This window comes from Oncorhynchus mykiss, chromosome 16, assembly GCF_057628025.1.
Source record: "Oncorhynchus mykiss isolate SJ-2025 chromosome 16, ASM5762802v1, whole genome shotgun sequence".
NCBI classification, from domain to species: Eukaryota; Metazoa; Chordata; class Actinopteri; order Salmoniformes; family Salmonidae; genus Oncorhynchus; species Oncorhynchus mykiss.
The window spans coordinates 49,350,001-49,367,117 of NC_143037.1; the positions used below are offsets into that span (position 1 = coordinate 49,350,001).

Here is a 17,117-nt window from a genome sequence, read left to right on the forward strand (position 1 = left end):
CCGTTAGAATATTTAGCTACAAAATCTTCCATAAAAATCACAACTTCATCGTCCACTCTGAACTAAGTCAAATGGTCAGACTTTTTAGATATGTACATCTTAATCTAGCCACCCAGTCCCATCAGTTTGGCCACTCAATTGTCAAATAGATTAAATGGGTAGTGTAATGTACCAAACAGTGTGTACAGTACAGTGATAAATAATCCTATTGGCATGAATGTGTGTGTGCTCTTGGTGTGATTAGCTGTGATTGAAACTGAGTAGCTACAGTACAGCTTCTCTCTCTTACTGTGTCATGATGGTACTCTGAGTCCAGATTAGACAGATCCATCAAGAAACAGATGGACACTGTCCCAGAACGCTCGCTCTGTGGCCACCAATTAGTGCCAGAGTAATCGCCATGCCACCCGCCTGCCTGCCGGCCCTCCCCAATTAGTTGGTTTTGAGCACTCTGTATGTCAGTGACACCAACTGGGACCTGTGGGGTCACAAGTAACTTAATTCCTCCTCTGGTGGATACAGACATCTGCCTCTGAGGCCTCAGCCTGTCTGGGAGAGAGTGCTGAAGATGGATCACTGCCCTGACAGTGGGGTTAAACAGCAGCGCTCTTTGGTCACTTGCCTGTTTGTCCTCCATGGGGGTAATGGGGTCAGGTGTTACTGTGAATGGGTTATTAAAAGGCGAGGTTATTTGTCTTGGGCTCTGGAGTCTTTAAGATGTTAAGCAGTGACCCCAATACATCTCAATCATGTATTTATTCTGCCCTCTTAACTGTGGTTCTGACAACTCTGACTTAAAACGATTAAACACCTCTCATTCTTCTGATACCAGACTGGAACATTAAACAAAACAAAAAAATCCATGTCACCAACCAAGTAAACTCTCCATTTGGCCCAATGTCTTCCATACGTTCAATAATTTCACCATAACGAAACTGACTATAACAGACAGTTTAACTTTGAGTAACAGATTAACATACAGTATATATATTTTAACATTTTATTTCACCTTTATTTAACCAGGTAGGCTAGTTGAGAACAAGTTCTCATTTAGAACTGCGACCTGGCCAAGATAAAGCATAGCAATTCGACACATACAACACAGAGTTACACATGGAGTAAACATGTGCTCTGACAGCTGGTTCTTAAAGCTAGTGAGGGAGATATGAGTCTCCAGCTTCAGTGATTTTTGCAGTTCGTTCCAGTCATTGGCAGCAGAGAACTGGAAGGAAAGGCGACCAAACGAGGAATTGGCTTTGGGGGTGACCAGTGAGATATACCTGCTGGAGTGCATGCTACAAGTGGGGGCTGCTAGGATGACCAGTGAGCTAAGGCAGGGCTTTACCTAGCAGAGACTTGTAGATAACCTGTAGCCAGGGGGTTTGGCGACGAGTATGAAGCGAGGGCCAACCAACGAGAGCGTACAGGTCGCAGTGGTGGGTAGTGTATGGGGCGTTGGTGATAAAACGGATGGCACTGTGATAGACTGCATCCAATTTGTTGAGTAGAGTGTTTTACGAGGGTATGTTTGGAAGCATGAGTGAAGGATGCTTTGTTGCGATATAGGAAGCCGATTCTAGATTTAATTTTGGATTGGAGATGCTTAATGTGAGTCTGGAAGGAGAGTTTACAATCTTACCAGACACCCAGGTATTTGTAGTTGTCCACGTATTCTAAGTCAGAGCTGTCCAGAGTAGTGATGCTGGATGGGCGGGCAGGTGTGGGCAGTGATCGATTTAATAGCAAGCATTTAGTTTTACTTGCATTTAAGAGCAGTTGGATGCCACAGAAGGAGAGTTGTATGGCATTGAAGCTTGTCTGGATGTTAGTTAACACAGTTTCCAAAGAGGGGCCAGAAGTATACAGAATGGTGTCGTCTGCATAGAGGTGGATCAGAGAATCACCAGCAGCAAGAGCGACATCATTGATGTATACAGAGAAGAGAGTCGGACCGAGAATTGAAACCTGTGGCACCCCCATAGAGACTGCCAGAGGTCGGGACAACAGGCCCTCCGATTTGACACACTGAACTCTATCAGAGAAGTAGTTGGTAAACCAGGCGAGGCAATCATTTGAGAAACCAAGGCTGTTGAGTCTGCCAATAAGAATGTGGTGATTGACAGAGTCGAAAGTCTTGGCCAGGTCGATGAATTCGGCTGCACAGTAATGTCTCTTATCGATGGCGGTTATGATATCGTTTAGGACCTTGAGTGTGGCTGAGGTGCACCCATGACCAGCTCTGAATCCAGATTACATAGCGGAGAAGGTACGGTGGGATTCAAAATTGTCGGTAATCTGTTTGTTAACTTGGCTTTCGAAGACCTTAGAAAGACAGGGTAGGATAGATATAGGTCTGTAGCAGTTTGGATCTAGAGTGTCACCCCCTTTGAAGAGGAGGATGATCGCGGCAGCTTCCCAATCTTTGGGACTCTCAGACGATACGAAAGAGAGGTTGAACAGGCTAGTAATAGGGGTTTGCCATAATTTCGGCAGATCATTTTAGAAAGAGAGGGTCCAGATTGTCTAGCCTGGCTGATTTGTAGGGTTCCAGATTTTGCAGCTCTTTCAGAACATCAGCTATCTGGATTTGGGTGAAGGAGAAATGGTGGGGGCTTGGGCGGGTTGCTGTGGAGGGTGCCAGGCAGTTGACCGGGGTAGGGGTAGCCAGGTGGAAAGCATGGCCAGCCGTAGAGAAATGCTTATTGAAACTCAATTATAGTGGATTTATCGGTGCTAAACAGTGTTTCCTAGCCTCAGAGCAGTAGGCAGCTGGGAGGAGGTGCTCTTATTCTCCATGAACTTTACAGTATTCCTGAACTTTGAGTTTGTATTACAGGATGCACATTTCTGTTTGAAAAAGCTAGCCTTAGCTTTCCTAACTGCCTGTGTATATTTGTTCCTAACTTCCCTGAAAAGTTGCATATCACGTGAGCTATTCGATGCTAATGTAGAACGCCACAGGATGTGCTGGTCAAGGGCAGACAGGTCTGGAGTGAACCAAGGACTATATCTATTCCTAGTTCTACATCTTTTGAATGGGGCATGCTTATTTAAGATGGTGAGGAAGGCACTTTTAAAAGAATAACCAGGCATCCTCTACTGACGGGATGAGGTCAATGTCATTCCAGGATACCCCGGCCAGGTCGATTAGAAATGCCTGCTCGCAGAAGTGTTTTAGGGAGCGTTTGACAGTGATGGGGGGGTGGTCGTTTGATCGCAGACCCATTACGGATGCAGACAATGAGGCAGTGATCGCTGAGATCTTGATTGAAAACAGCAGAGGTGTATTTGGAGGGCGAGTTAGTTAACACGGGTGCCCGTGTTTACGGATTTGGGGTTGTACCTGGTAGGTTCATAGATGATTTGGGTGAGATTGAGGGCATCAAGGTTAGATTGTAGGATGGCCGGAGTGTTAAGCATGTCCCAGTTTAGGTGACCTAGTAGTATAAGCTCAGAAGATAGATGGGGGGGCAATCAATTCACATATGGTGTCGAGGGCAAAGCTGGAGGCAGAGGGTGGTCTATAGCAAACGGCAACAGTGAGAGGCTTGTTTCTGGAAATGTGAATTTTTAGAAGTAGAAGCACGAATTCTTTGGGTACACCCCTGGTTAACACATTAATGGTATGATGACAGTGGCATATCAAGTTCATCTGTGTTTTTAGCATGACAGTATAAAAAGTACAGTAGAGTCACCATGTGCTTTAGATTAAGGTTGGTTTGTCTTCAAAGCCTGTTGACTTGACCTTCCTTCGATCTGACACATTATTCGTTCAATCTGACAGCTGGGGTTTCTCTCTGTCAAATCTACCATGAAATGTGAGTGTAGTCCCCATTCACTAAAACAACTAAGGGAGCACTTAAGAAAATAGTCAGAATTGCAATCTGTGTTAACCTCGAGCGATTTTGCAGTCATCACTGCATTCTCTATCAGAAAGTGGGCTGGCCCTCATTAGTGTTGTGTAGGTCGAAACATTGCATTCCGTTTGTTTATAAAGCTCTTACGCAAAAATTCCCCCATTACCTACCATCGGTCCTAACCTATATGAAGTACGAGATACCATTCCCGCTCACAGGGTTGGCTAACTCTTGAAATTCCTTCTGTCGCTACCGATTTAGAACAGCTTTTAGTTTCTTCGCACCATACTTATGGAACAATCTTCAGAATACCCTACAGTTGGATGACTTGGTGCCTTTCGGCAGTTCAGATTGATGGTGGAGGATCTCTTCAGAGGAATGGGTTTGTTTTTTTTAGAATAGTGATTTTGTATTTTTTTGTGTTTCCTATGCTCCCGCCTTGATTGAAGCATTTGTGTTTCCAACTTTTAAAGTGTAATTGCTGCTGGTCTTGTCATGCAGGGCTCCCTTGCAAAATATACATTGGTCTCAATGAGACTCCCCACTTAAATAAAAGGTTAAAAAAATAAATATTTGTCTTCAAAAGATTTACTGGTCCTAAATCAAAACCTAAACTGCCCTTCCTCAAAGTGCTTATTAACTGAGCAAGGACAGTGAAAAGCCAGAGTGATGGGCAGAGGGAGGGAAAGTGAGCGAGGGATGAGGGGGGTTTACGGCTCTATCACAGCGGTGGTGGCAGAGGCAGGAGCTGAAAGAAAGGGATGTGGAGAAGGAGAAAGGGAGAGATTCAGGGAGGGGGGGTGGGGGGGGGGTAGGGCTTCATCACAGCAGTGGTGGCAGTAGCAGGGGCTGAAAGAAAGGGATGTGGAGAATTAGAAAGGGAGAGATTCAGGGAGGGGGGGGGGTTAGGGCTTCATCACAGTGGTGGTGGCAGTAGCAGGGGCTGAAAGAAAGGGATGTGGAGAAGGAGAAAGGGAGAGATTCAGGGGGGGGGGTTAGGGCTTCATCACAGTGGTGGTGGCAGTAGCAGGGGCTGAAAGAAAGGGATGTGGAGAATTAGAAAGGGAGAGATTCAGGGAGGGGGGGGGGGGGTTAGGGCTTCATCACAGTGGTGGTGGCAGTAGCAGGGGCTGAAAGAAAGGGATGTGGAGAAGGAGAAAGGGAGAGATTCAGGGGGGGGGGGGGGGTTAGGGCTTCATCACAGTGGTGGTGGCAGTAGCAGGGGCTGAAAGAAAGGGATGTGGAGAAGGAGAAAGGGAGAGAATCAGGGGGGGGGTTAGGGCTTCATCACAGTGGTGGTGGCAGTAGCAGGGGCTGAAAGAAAGGGATGTGGAGAATTAGAAAGGGAGAGATTCAGGGAGGGGGGGGGGTTAGGGCTTCATCACAGCGGTGGTGGCAGTAGCAAGGGCTGAAAGGGCTAATCTTATTAGGGTGACGGACAGGATTAGGACTAACCAAGAGACCCAGCTGGCTGACACAGTGAGGAGGGGAGGGAGTTCACACTGGGGGACTGTACAACACAGAGGAAAGAGGAGTGGAAAACTAGTTGCTGCTCGGAAAGACACTGGGGACACTGACTAGACTGCTATATGACCATAGATGGTTGAAAAACATTCCAACTGACAAATACTCATGTCAGGGGTACAGTGAGCTGTATAGATTATGTTAATGTGTTTAACGCACCAGTAGACAAAGACTCTCCTCTAAACCTGGTGGAATTCCCCTTGTGTCCACTAGAGTTTGTTCCAGTTCAACGCTCAGCTATTTCACACTCTCTGGTAGTAAGACCAAGTCAAGACAATTTAGTTTAGCAAAGCTTCTCTTATGATCTCTGCCATTTCCATTCCAAGACTTCAAATTTGTCATCTTGCATTTATTTAAAACACCTCTTATTCATGTATTAATTGAGATACAGTATGTAGAATGCCTACAGTGTCATGTAAAATAGGGCTACATCCATCCATAGCATATTATGGCTCTACCTAGTGGGGCAGCGGTCTAAGGCACTGCACCTCCGTGCTAGAGGAGTCACTACAGACCCTGGTTCGATTCCACGCTGTATCACAACTGGCCGCGATTGGGTGGTCCCATAGGGCCGCGCACAATTGGCCCAGCATCTTCCGGGTTAGGGTTTGGCCGGGGTAGGCCGTCATTCTAAATAAAAATGTATTCTTAACGGACCTGCCTAGTTAAATAAAGGTTAAATCATGTAAAAAAATATATATAAATATATATATTAACCCTTTGAAAAGTAAAAAAAACAACACAACACACATGCAGATAGCATGTCTAATGGTAATCCCTTGCCCACAGAGGTTGTGCGTGCTGTGTGTGGATAACGTCCACACACACACACAAAGTGCAGCTGCTCTCACATTTGCTTAACATGCTTTTGTGTCTATAGCCTAGATTCTCTATGACCTTTCCATATACACTGCTGGGCGCTTTATCTGCTCTGGATGTGGTAAATGTGTTGTGTGTGGATAATGTTTGTTTGAGTCAATATCTATATCTAATATAACACAACATGGACACAACATGGACACAGTTGTGTTAATCTCTCCAATGGCCCAGTCCACTGATATACAAACACACAGACCCAATTGTTGTCAGAAATCACCTCTAATTATGCAAATGATACTAAGTTAGCCATGTGACTCTTCCTCAATAATGAAGTGACAACCAAATAGCGACAGGCGACACACAAGAAGGCACTGCCTGCACTAGACTGATCAGATCTATAATACATATGAGTTATGAATGCGAAATGAAAGTAAAGAAACCTATGCCGTGAAATATAATCACATTAAATATCTTGAGAACAGTGTCTATGATCCTGTGAGGAGGCGAGGAGGGAGTGTTTAGAGTATGTGACGGGAGTATGAGAGGCCTACCTCCAGCCATGCATGCGAAAGCCTGGACACTGGTCTCCACATCTCATACATGGTTGTCCCTGGTCTGGGTTTTCCTCCTCCTGAAACCACAACACCAAGTACGATAACACCATTCATGCATCACAAACAATGACGATAAAATGATGAACAAATACAGCATTTAATTATTTCACTTGACAGTGAGTGAATGGGAGGAAAAACGGTCACACAAGTAAAGTTGTCATTTCGCTTTAAATCAAAAGGCTGGATGGACTTAGAGAGAGGTCTATCCCTACTGTCATTTGCTGCATAGTATATGAGAGGAGGGATCTTTCTCAATAGATTATTTTCCAGGAAGCAAAGTAAATTCACTGAGATCCAAGGAAATGCACAGAAAAATCCTTTGCACCCTCAATTTGCACAACTGCAGTTTGATTGCATAATATATGATGATTGCGTGTTCGGACAAGACTTTACGACCACATAGCACTCATTCTCTCACTAAGCAACATCATAAAATGTATAGTTCTGCCAAGCATTGTGATTGACAGAGAAGTAGGATTGCATTGGTTCAAGTACACATCAGTGTACTTTAGAGTGGTCGCTCATATTCCATGTGTGTGATGTCATCTGTGAGTATATGCATGTAAATAATATGTAAAATGTTCTGTTAATAGGGTAGGGTTGTGCATGTTTATGTGTACACACATTATGTTCAGGGAACTGAACCGACAAATAAGGACATTTGTCGAGGAACAGAATCAGAACGAAAGTGATCTACACTGTCCTGGAACAGAACGTTTTATTTTAATTCTGGTGCCGCTCTGCACACACAAGCTTGTTAGCTAGCTAGCTGGTCCAACGTTAAGCCAACTCTCTGAAGTTCAAAGACATTAAAAGTTCCTTTATGGAAGCTGCTCCTCCATAGGTATGGTATAATTCTGTGGGCCTAATTTATATAATGGATTTCATTGTCACGGCAGATTTCCTACTCTTCCTCTGAAGAGGTGAAACAAGGATCGGACCAATACGCAACGTGATAGGTGTCCATGTTTTAATAGGGGAAACTGAACATGAACACAAAATAACAAAGTGAACTGGCAACGAAACAGTCCTGTGTGGCACAGACACAGGAAACAATCACCCACAAAATACCCAAAGAACATGGCTGCCTAAATATGGTTCCCAATCAGAGACAACGATAAACACCTGCCTCTAATTGAGAACCAATCTAGGCAACCATAGACTTACATAAACACCTAGACCAGAAAACACCCCATAACATACAAAACCCCTAGACCAGACAAAACACATAGATCCCCCATGTCACACCCTGACCTAACCAAAATAATAAAGAAAACAAAGATGACTGTCATGCCCTGGCCTTAGTTATAACAACGAGATGCCCAGTGTGTCAAGCCAAGCCTCATCCTCTACCCTCTCTCACCACCTACAACATTTAAGTTGCATTTCGCGCCCTACACTCGTCTGTCGAAAGCATGTCAAAAATAAATAAAAACTTGCCAGCTTCATAGCAAGCTGCTCTATCCATACCCTCTCTTGAATTCATTTAATGACGAGCTAAATGTCAATATCAGAGGCTTAAAAAGGAACAATCAAAACCGTCCTTTTTTGGGGGTTCTAAACTGTTCAGAACTTTATTTCTCTGTCTGGAACAGTAGAACGGAACAACAAAAAAATAATGGTTCTGTTCAGAACTTAATGATTGGAAAATAATTTGTTTCCAGCCCCTGATTCATATGCATGTGAAAGGTCTGTGTGTATGCTTGCACAGACGGCTTGTCCATTACCCAGCTTTGTGTGTGTGGAGCGGGTGGGTGAGCGGATTACATGACGGGTGCTCGCTGCTATGTGGCAAGGGGTTAGAGGAACGGGCTAAGCTCTTGTCAAGTCCAGAAGAAACAGCCCAGTAACTGGGTCCAACCCCCCCATACTACAGCTCCTGTTGGGAGTGGGACTCTAGCCACACACGATCACAAGTCATTTGGCAAATTCAGAAGTTCTCAAAGCACATTCAACAAACCATAAACAGATGACCTACATGTAAAAGCTAAATATTGACTTGAGCATTAGTATTGGTGTGTGTGTGTGTGTGTGTGTGTGTGTGTCTCTATTCAGTTAAGTAGTCTGAAAGTGTGTGTGACTACTGCTCTACTGTGGAGTCTCTTTTTAAAGATGAGAGGAAGGAAGCAGATGAGGAAGGAAACAGATGAGAGGAAGTGTGCCACCTTTTGCTTTCCCTCTCCATGAAGTCACCGTTTCCACTTTGCTCTGACGCCGTCATCCTGCCTCCCTTCTCCCACTTTCTAAACCGACCCTCCTCTCAATAATTGGCTCTTTTCTTACATTCGATGTTGATATACAGTATCGGATAAAAAGTTGCTTCACACCATGAAAATGTCAGTCCTCTTATTTTATTATGCAAAGCATAATTAACCAGCCCTTCCAAACAATAGGAAGGGAAGGATGGGATGGTTAGCGAAACAATATTTCTCAGATAAGTGAGAGTGAGAGGGAGTCACTGCCACGAGACAAAAACACAGGATGTTGCCAAAAAAAAGAGACTCCCTTTGAACAATCTTACAAACTGTACAGACACACAGGCTACTTATCCTTCTCTCACAGACATACACATGCCAATACAGCAAATCCATTTGGGAAAGCACCTGTGCAGCTTTGTCTTGATCTGTTGTGAAACCACATCTCAGGACATTGGGTGAATGAAACGTTAATATTCATGTCAAGCCAGTTAAACCATCTGAGAGAAGCATTTTATGGCTTGTGACCTGGAGGTTATTATGACGGGGCTGCAGTCAGTGTCAACAGAGATGCAGTAGACCAATATTTTGGGTGTCGTTGAACAGAAAAAAAACACCTCTGCATTTTGCTCTATTCATCCCTGTATAAATGTGGCTGTTCGTTAACGGAGTCCAGATGTTGATATGTTTGCAGGTCGTTGAGAAAGAGTCTAAACTGCTCAACCCGATACACTTCAACATCAAATCTACCAATGGCGCCATCACACACCCCTGAGCTCGAAACGGCCAATCTATGAACAGCATCAACAGGTTAGGAAAGAACACGCTGTGGAAAATAACATTGAATGGTTCACATAGTTGTATTGCAACTGTTGTGGGATTGAATAGCTACACAGAGACGCGTACGTGCATGCTTAGACACAGACATGCATGTACTGTAAGACATCTACGTTAAACCAGTAGGATGTATAAACAAGCCAAACGGTACGGAGTACTGAGGAAGTAAGTCTTCTTCAGACGTTCCCCTCCAAGTTGAAATCCACTAAGAATACAAAACACACACACATGTATATTGTGTACGTCATACCGTGTCCTGAACACACATGCTTACGCAATCTTTCAGAGCAGAGTCTTTTGTCTCTGGGGAATGCGATCCCATGTTAACACGTGTGCTAAAAACAAACATTTTGCGAAGCCACATTGCCCTCTGTCATGCCTACTGATCCCTGACTTGTGTAGCTCACCGCCAGAGCACGGGACTCCCTGGGAAAGCCCAGCAAAGTGTGCAATAAATACAGAGAGAAAGATGGGAGGAGTAGCACAATCATGTTGTATTGACAAATGGAGGATTAGAGTCCTGGGGGAGAGAAGTTAGAGGGCCTGCAAATCATGCTGTGCATTTGGGATAAATAACCGAAGAACTTTATTTGCAATAAAGATGCAGAAAATATTACCTAACAATTGTTAGGCCAGTAAAGTAGTGTTCGGTTCAGTACACGTGTGGTTAAATCAGCACACTCAGCAGTGAAATCACAAACATGTTGTAGATAATAGCACACTGCTCTCCGACTTTACAATCAATTTAAAACATTTATGGGAGTTGATCAATGCTGGAAGGCAGATGATGATTGCTATGTAGGGATTACATTCATGTACTGCATATGAATGCCTTCATAACAGTGAACACATGTGAAACACAAGGTCATACTTCATCCCCTGATCCATTCTGCTCATGGAGAAAAAGCTGGCATTAAAACGGTCCCATCTGTAAACTGATCCAGAAAAGAAATGCATCAATACCCGCCAAGATGGTTCTAATTAACACTGTATCGTGTTCACAGAGAGAGGGGGGATGTGAGCTCCATGTCATTACCATGACAAATAAAGTTTAATGGAAAACTTCAGATCCATCATACAACGTTTGTTCCTTTAGGATGATTTTTCCTTGAATGAAGACAAGAGCTGCGAGTCGAAATTCATCATGTGCAAGAGAACATGGGAAGGGGAGGATGTCAGGAAGACACTCTCAGACAGTGTAACAAAAGTCAAGGTAATGTGGGTTTCATGCGTTTCCTTCACATCTCTCGGCAAGAGAAAATATACATCAAGTTTCTGTCCCTGCAGTGGGTTAGCCTACTTTGCTTTCTGAAGTAGGGGATGTGATGGGTGGGGACTGCAGAGGTAGGAAGTGAGTTTATAAACTATATGTGGGAAGTAAATAGAACATTTGAATTGACAATAGGTTTGTTTGTAGTATCACACAAGAAAAAAACGTATTCTCTCCATTAAAAGCAAAGCAGGTACAGATGTGCCATTTTAATTTGAACAGCTTCTCACAGCAGGAAAATAAATTCTGCAGCAACAGGAAATGTGGATTATTATGAACGGACATTATTGTAGGCGTTGATACATGTTTCATTATAGAAAATCAAGTCTGACATTTTAAAGTGGAAATTACAAACTTTAAAAGCCTTTTTAAAACCTAGAATACGCTCAAGTTTGCATTCCATGCTGCACAGGAAAATGATCTGCGACAACAGGGATCAAATTAAGACTGCACATCTGTATAGGACAGCGTACACATGAACGCTCGCAAACACACATACATACACACACCCTACTTTAGTTACTCCTTTTGATCTTGATAATACGCTTTATCCAACAAGGACGCAGAAAGTTCGCTGTTAGACCCTTTACCTAAAAGCTGACCAGTGCCGTCATAGCCATACAATGGTAAAGTTAAGTAACACTTTGTTGCTCTTATACCCATGTTATAACAATCTGTTTACATAGTAACACTGTTACAATACATAGAACAGATGCTGGAATGGAGACAGCAGGATGTGTTCAGTGTTTGAGGAGTTAAACGTTAACTCAGGGGAGTGGGTCAGGGGTCACAGGCCTGTGCAGCCTAACTCACCGAGACATGGTAGTTACACTACACACTGGGCTGGACTCAGATACATCAAACACACAAGCCTGCAGGGAAAGCGTCACTAACCATCACACCACACACATAGGCCTATCTTGCTCTTCTCTCTGGAATGTCAGGAACACATCCCCGTTCCCTACAATACACTATCATACTGTATTAGGCTTGAGTTGTATACCGTATACCGGGGTATTTGGAAATAGCCATGGGATGTTTTTTTTCAATACTGTCAAAACTATTTATTTCAAGTTTGTTTAATACATTTGAATATCTGCAGTCAACTTGTGCAATACGTTAGGAGATAAAGAAGATCCCATTCATCCCTTCATTTCACCCGTCTCATTATTTTTTATTATGAAGCTTACTTGTAGTCCCCAGACACATGGTGTTTGTTTACAAGCACAAGAGACCGGAGCTTTGTGAGTCACTGACTATTGTGCAGCACGCACCAGGTGATCTAGTTACAGTATGGAATTCACAATTAAATGTTTGCGAGCTTGATATCTTATAACCATACTGAACAAAAATATAAATGCAACATAAAACCATTTAATTGATTTTACTGAGTTATAATTCATATGAGAAAATCAGTCAATTGAAAATAATAAATGAGGCCCTAATCTATGGATTTCACATGACTGGGAATACAGATATGCATCTGTTAGTCATAGATAGCTTAAACAAAAATGAGCCTCAGGATCTCGTCACTGTATTTTTGTGCATTCAAATTGCCATTGATAAAAAGCAATTGTGTTTGTTGTCGGTACCATACCATTACCCCACCATGGGGCACTCTGTTCACAACATTGACATAAACAAATTGTTCGCCCACACAACGCCATACACGTGGTCTGCGATTGTGAAGCCGGTTGGACGTACTGCTAAATTCTCTGAAACAACTTTGAATTGCACACTTCCTCAAAACTTGAGACATCTGTGGCATTGTGTTGTGTGACAAAACTGCACATGTTAGAGTGGCCATTCATTGTCCCCAGCACAAGGTTCACCTGTGTAATGATCATGCTGTTTAGTCAGCTTCTTGATATACCATAGGTGGATGGATTATCTTGGCAAAGAAAAATGCACACTAACAGGGACATAAACAAATTTGTGCACAAAATTTGAGAGAAATAAGCTTTCTGCATATGGAATATTTCTGTGATCTTTTATTTCAGCTCATGAAACATGTTGAATTTATATTTTTGTTCGGTGTACTAAGTGAACTTTCTAAAAATGTGCTAAATGCTCTGCAGTTGTGCATTTGGTAGGCTAATTTAGTAGCTAGTTATCTAGCTAAGTGGTTAGCTTCTTGCAAAATCAAGATTATCTTGGTAACAGCAGAGAATCCCCTCCTGGATCAATAGCCATGCAGTCTAATGTTTGTTTTGTGTGTGGAGGAAGCTGAGTAGCATTTTTGAGTTACTTGTATAACTTTATGAGCTGGGATGTCTTATGGTTTGGCGGTATCCAGATTTTCAAATCATACCATCATTCTCTCATCCTCGGATTTACAGTATAACGGTCTTCGTACACAAGGAGGCGCTAAAAAAGCAGATTGGGTGTCTTACCAGAATGCAAATAAATTCACTAACTAATAGATCATTTCAATAGAGGCTGCTAGCTAACGAGTGCACAAATTGCAAAGACAGGAAATCCATCTCACTAAGTTATAGAAGTATAGGTAGTTTTTTTTTGGTGAGCTGGGACATTTACAAGCAAATGTGAACGAGAGACATTGTGCAAATGAACAAAGTTTTGACGCATGCTTGTCTGAAGGAAGAACAGTACTGGCTTTGGAGCAGTAGGTGTACATGCTGTGTCTGTGTGGAGTCGCTAGGGCAACAGGCCTGCCTGCTGAGAAAAGGGGGGAGGAGCAGGTGGGCCGAGAACGGAGAGGAGAAAAAAAATCTATGCAAGGTAATCAAAAAGGCGCTTTGACTACTCAAACACAGCAGAAAGTAAACACTATATGATGCCCCGTCTCCTTATTAAATGTAGCCACTTACTTAGCTGACTAGCAAGTTAAACCAAATACACAGCTTGACTCACCAGCTCCCGCTTTCTCCCGTTGTGTTATTTACAAAAAAAAACCTGTGACTGGCTCAACTGTTCTAGGGAACTATGGTAAGCCCTAAGCTTCATAATGTAAAATCATATGACATGTGAAATAAAGAACACAATCTGCTTTATCTCCTAGCATATTGCACAAGTGGACTGCAGGTACTAACTAACCACAAATATTCAAATGTATTGAAAAACTTAAAATAAATTGTTTTGACTGTATTGAAAAACCATCCAGTGGATTTTGCCAAATACCCCGGTAAGCCTAATGTCTGTCCTGCAAATAGTTTATGTTTGAGACTATATCAAATGTTTTCAACAGGTAGCCTGGCGGGTAGGAGCGTTGGGCGAGTAACCAAAAGGTTGCTGGGTCGAATCACCGAGCTGACAAGGTAAAAATCTGCCATTCTGCCCCTGAGCAAGGCAGTTAACCCACTGTTCCCCGGGCACCGATGATGTGGATGTCGATTAAGGCAGCCCCCCGCACCTCTCTGGTTCAGAGGGGTTGGGTTAAATGTGGAAGACACATTTCAGTTGAAGGCATTCAGTTGTACAACTGACTAGGTATCTCCCTTTCCATTCAATGCCCTTGTTAGCATTCGCTACGGGATTGTACATGTACTTGTTAGCATTGCTAACCTTCATATTACAGAGGCTCAGTGAGTATTTCATTATGTTGTCAATAGGGATTTTTATAAGAGAACTACAGGGATAAAATGTTCTGGTAATAATGCTTGTATTGCTTCCTGAAAGTTGATCCTCTCTTTGACTATGAGAGGCTGACACCAACCAAACTCACTTGGCTTACTGTGTTGTGTCTTGACTTCAAGTCACCCTTTCAAGTAACTCATGCCAAAACCGAAGAGGCATAATGTTGCAGCTATTGCATGTCTCAACTACCTGCATGTTTAGCTTGCGATAGGAGGATTGCGTCAGGCTATTAAAATGATGCTGACTAAAAGCTTTATTGACATTTTTTACGCTCCTGCAGAGGAAAGGAGACACATACTCCCCTGCATGTGCCTTATGGAAATAAATAAATATATATATATGTATATATATGTCTGATATAATGTCCAAATAACACTTCCACAGAAGTTCTTATGGAACAGATACTGTAGTTATAGAGTAGTCATGAATGCAGACCATAGTGTGGATCAGTTGTGTGTGATGAGTTTCACAAGCCAACCTTCCAATATAATTACAGTGGGATTCACTTTTAAAGGACATTGGAAATGCTGATAGGAGCCAGATGTTGAATATATCAACAGCTACACTAGTCCTCCTTGGCTGCATGGTTCAACTAAAACATGTCCTCCCTGGCACCATCAACAAGTGTAAACTCAAATGCTTTGGCATGTAAATGTTCTTAAATAAAGACGACATTGTCTTTGTGCAATAAGTGTCCGTACACGCACGCACGCACACACCAGAGCTCCCTAAGTGTGTGGCCTGGGGTCGGTGAGGGGGGGGGGGCTTTACTTCGAAGTTGTCTAACCCTAACCTGTGCAGGTAAATGCCATCGAAGAAGTGACCTTACGCCCCTCCCACGCAACCACGATTCAACTCGAGTCATAAAACAAAGAACGGAATTTCTGTAAACTAAATCAAGGGAAGCAAAGCAACTTGTCAAATGATAACATACAAAAACGCATAGCGCATAGACAGGTCTATCATCAAGCCGATAACAAACAGTAAAACAAATACATAGGCTAATCAATGTTGGCAGAACAAAATAGCCTAAAGTTATATATTTACTTGCAGCCTACTCGATTACCTTTATGAACGCTATTCATTGTCAATAAAGGTATTCTAAACGATGCAAGTACTTTCCAGATAACAAGATACCCTGGACTCTAAAAAACACAAAACAATGTCACAACATACTGTAGTTCTGGCGGATCTACTTACCGAGCGATTCGACCGTCGCTTTTTAGATCCGCGCGTGAACATGTCGATGGTTTAAGAACAAGCCGCTTGGTTGTTTCCAAATAGTCAAGAGGTTTTTTTAAAATAGGTTGATGGATACATGAGGCATCTGAATTCACAGGACAAAGTAAAAAATATGTTCCAATAAAATGTGTCATACATACAGTACGAACTTGTACAAACCTCTTCTTGGAGTTTTACGCACAGTCGACTTGCTGGAGTTGTCTGAAAATCACCGACGCACACGTAAGCACCCTACACCTAGATGACTGCACCGGGTTTCAATGTCTATTGACCGCACTTATTGAGTGGAAGCCCACTGCGCTGGACGATAGTTTTACCTACGCTACACCCTTCCTTCTGCCACTCTTGTCCCGGGCCCAGACAGTGTGCTCCTCAAATTGAGGTTCATCATTGCCCATTTGTTACCATGTTCTTCTTCGTGTGCTTTCCTGGCAGACTAGAGGATGTGTTGCCTATTGCTGCCTTTTACAGGTCGGAGTGCGGATTGCACATACTGGTCACCGCAATTAAAAGCCGAATGGGAAAAACTGAAATTTCATCACCATCTAACCCTGCACATATACACTATCCCCAGAAACCCACCACTCCATCCCACTACTTTGGCCCTAAATAATCCAACACCAGGCAGCCGGCCTGGGAGGATGGAACCCCTTCTCTCAAAAAGTTAATACTTTGTAGCGCCACCTTTTGCTGCGATTACAGCTGTAAGTCGCTTGGGGTATGTCTCTATCAGTTTTGCACATCGAGAGACTGACATTTTTTCCCATTCCTCCTTGCAAAACAGCTCGAGCTCAGTGAGGTTGGATGGAGAGCATTTGTGAACAGCAGTTTTCAGTTCTTTCCACAGATTCTCGATTGGATTCAGGTCTGGACTTTGACTTGGCCATTCTAACACCTGGATATGTTTATTTTTGAACCATTCCATTGTAGATTTTGCTTTATGTTTTGGATCATTGTCTTGTTGGAAGACAAATCTCCGTCCCAGTCTCAGGTCTTTTGCAGACTCCATCAGGTTTTCTTCCAGAATGGTCCTGTATTTGGCTCCATCCATCTTCCCATCAATTTTATCCATCTTCCCTGTCCCTGCTGAAGAAAAGCAGGCCCAAACCATGATGCTGCCACCACCATGTTTGACAGTGGGGATGGTGTGTTCAGCTGTGTT

General features: G+C 43.1%; 1 protein-coding gene across 3 annotated transcripts in view; it reads right to left on the reverse strand.

Moving 5' to 3' along the window:
• Window positions 1-16,393, reverse strand: part of LOC110491075 (uncharacterized) — a 48,091-nt gene extending 31,698 nt beyond the window's left edge. The window contains exons 1-3 of one of the 3 annotated variants that reach the window (XM_036945825.2): window positions 16,115-16,393; window positions 15,914-15,978; window positions 6,752-6,831 (exon numbers count right to left, since the gene is read on the reverse strand). In XM_036945825.2, coding sequence (XP_036801720.2) covers window positions 6,752-6,831; window positions 15,914-15,955 — 122 coding nt within the window. In that variant the 5' untranslated portion in view covers window positions 15,956-15,978; window positions 16,115-16,393. Of the gene's footprint in view, window positions 1-6,751; window positions 6,832-15,913 lie in introns of all 3 variants that reach the window. The other 2 variants (XR_016487317.1, XM_036945826.2) reach the window with 2 other exon arrangements.
• Between the last annotated feature and the right edge of the window lie 724 nt (window positions 16,394-17,117).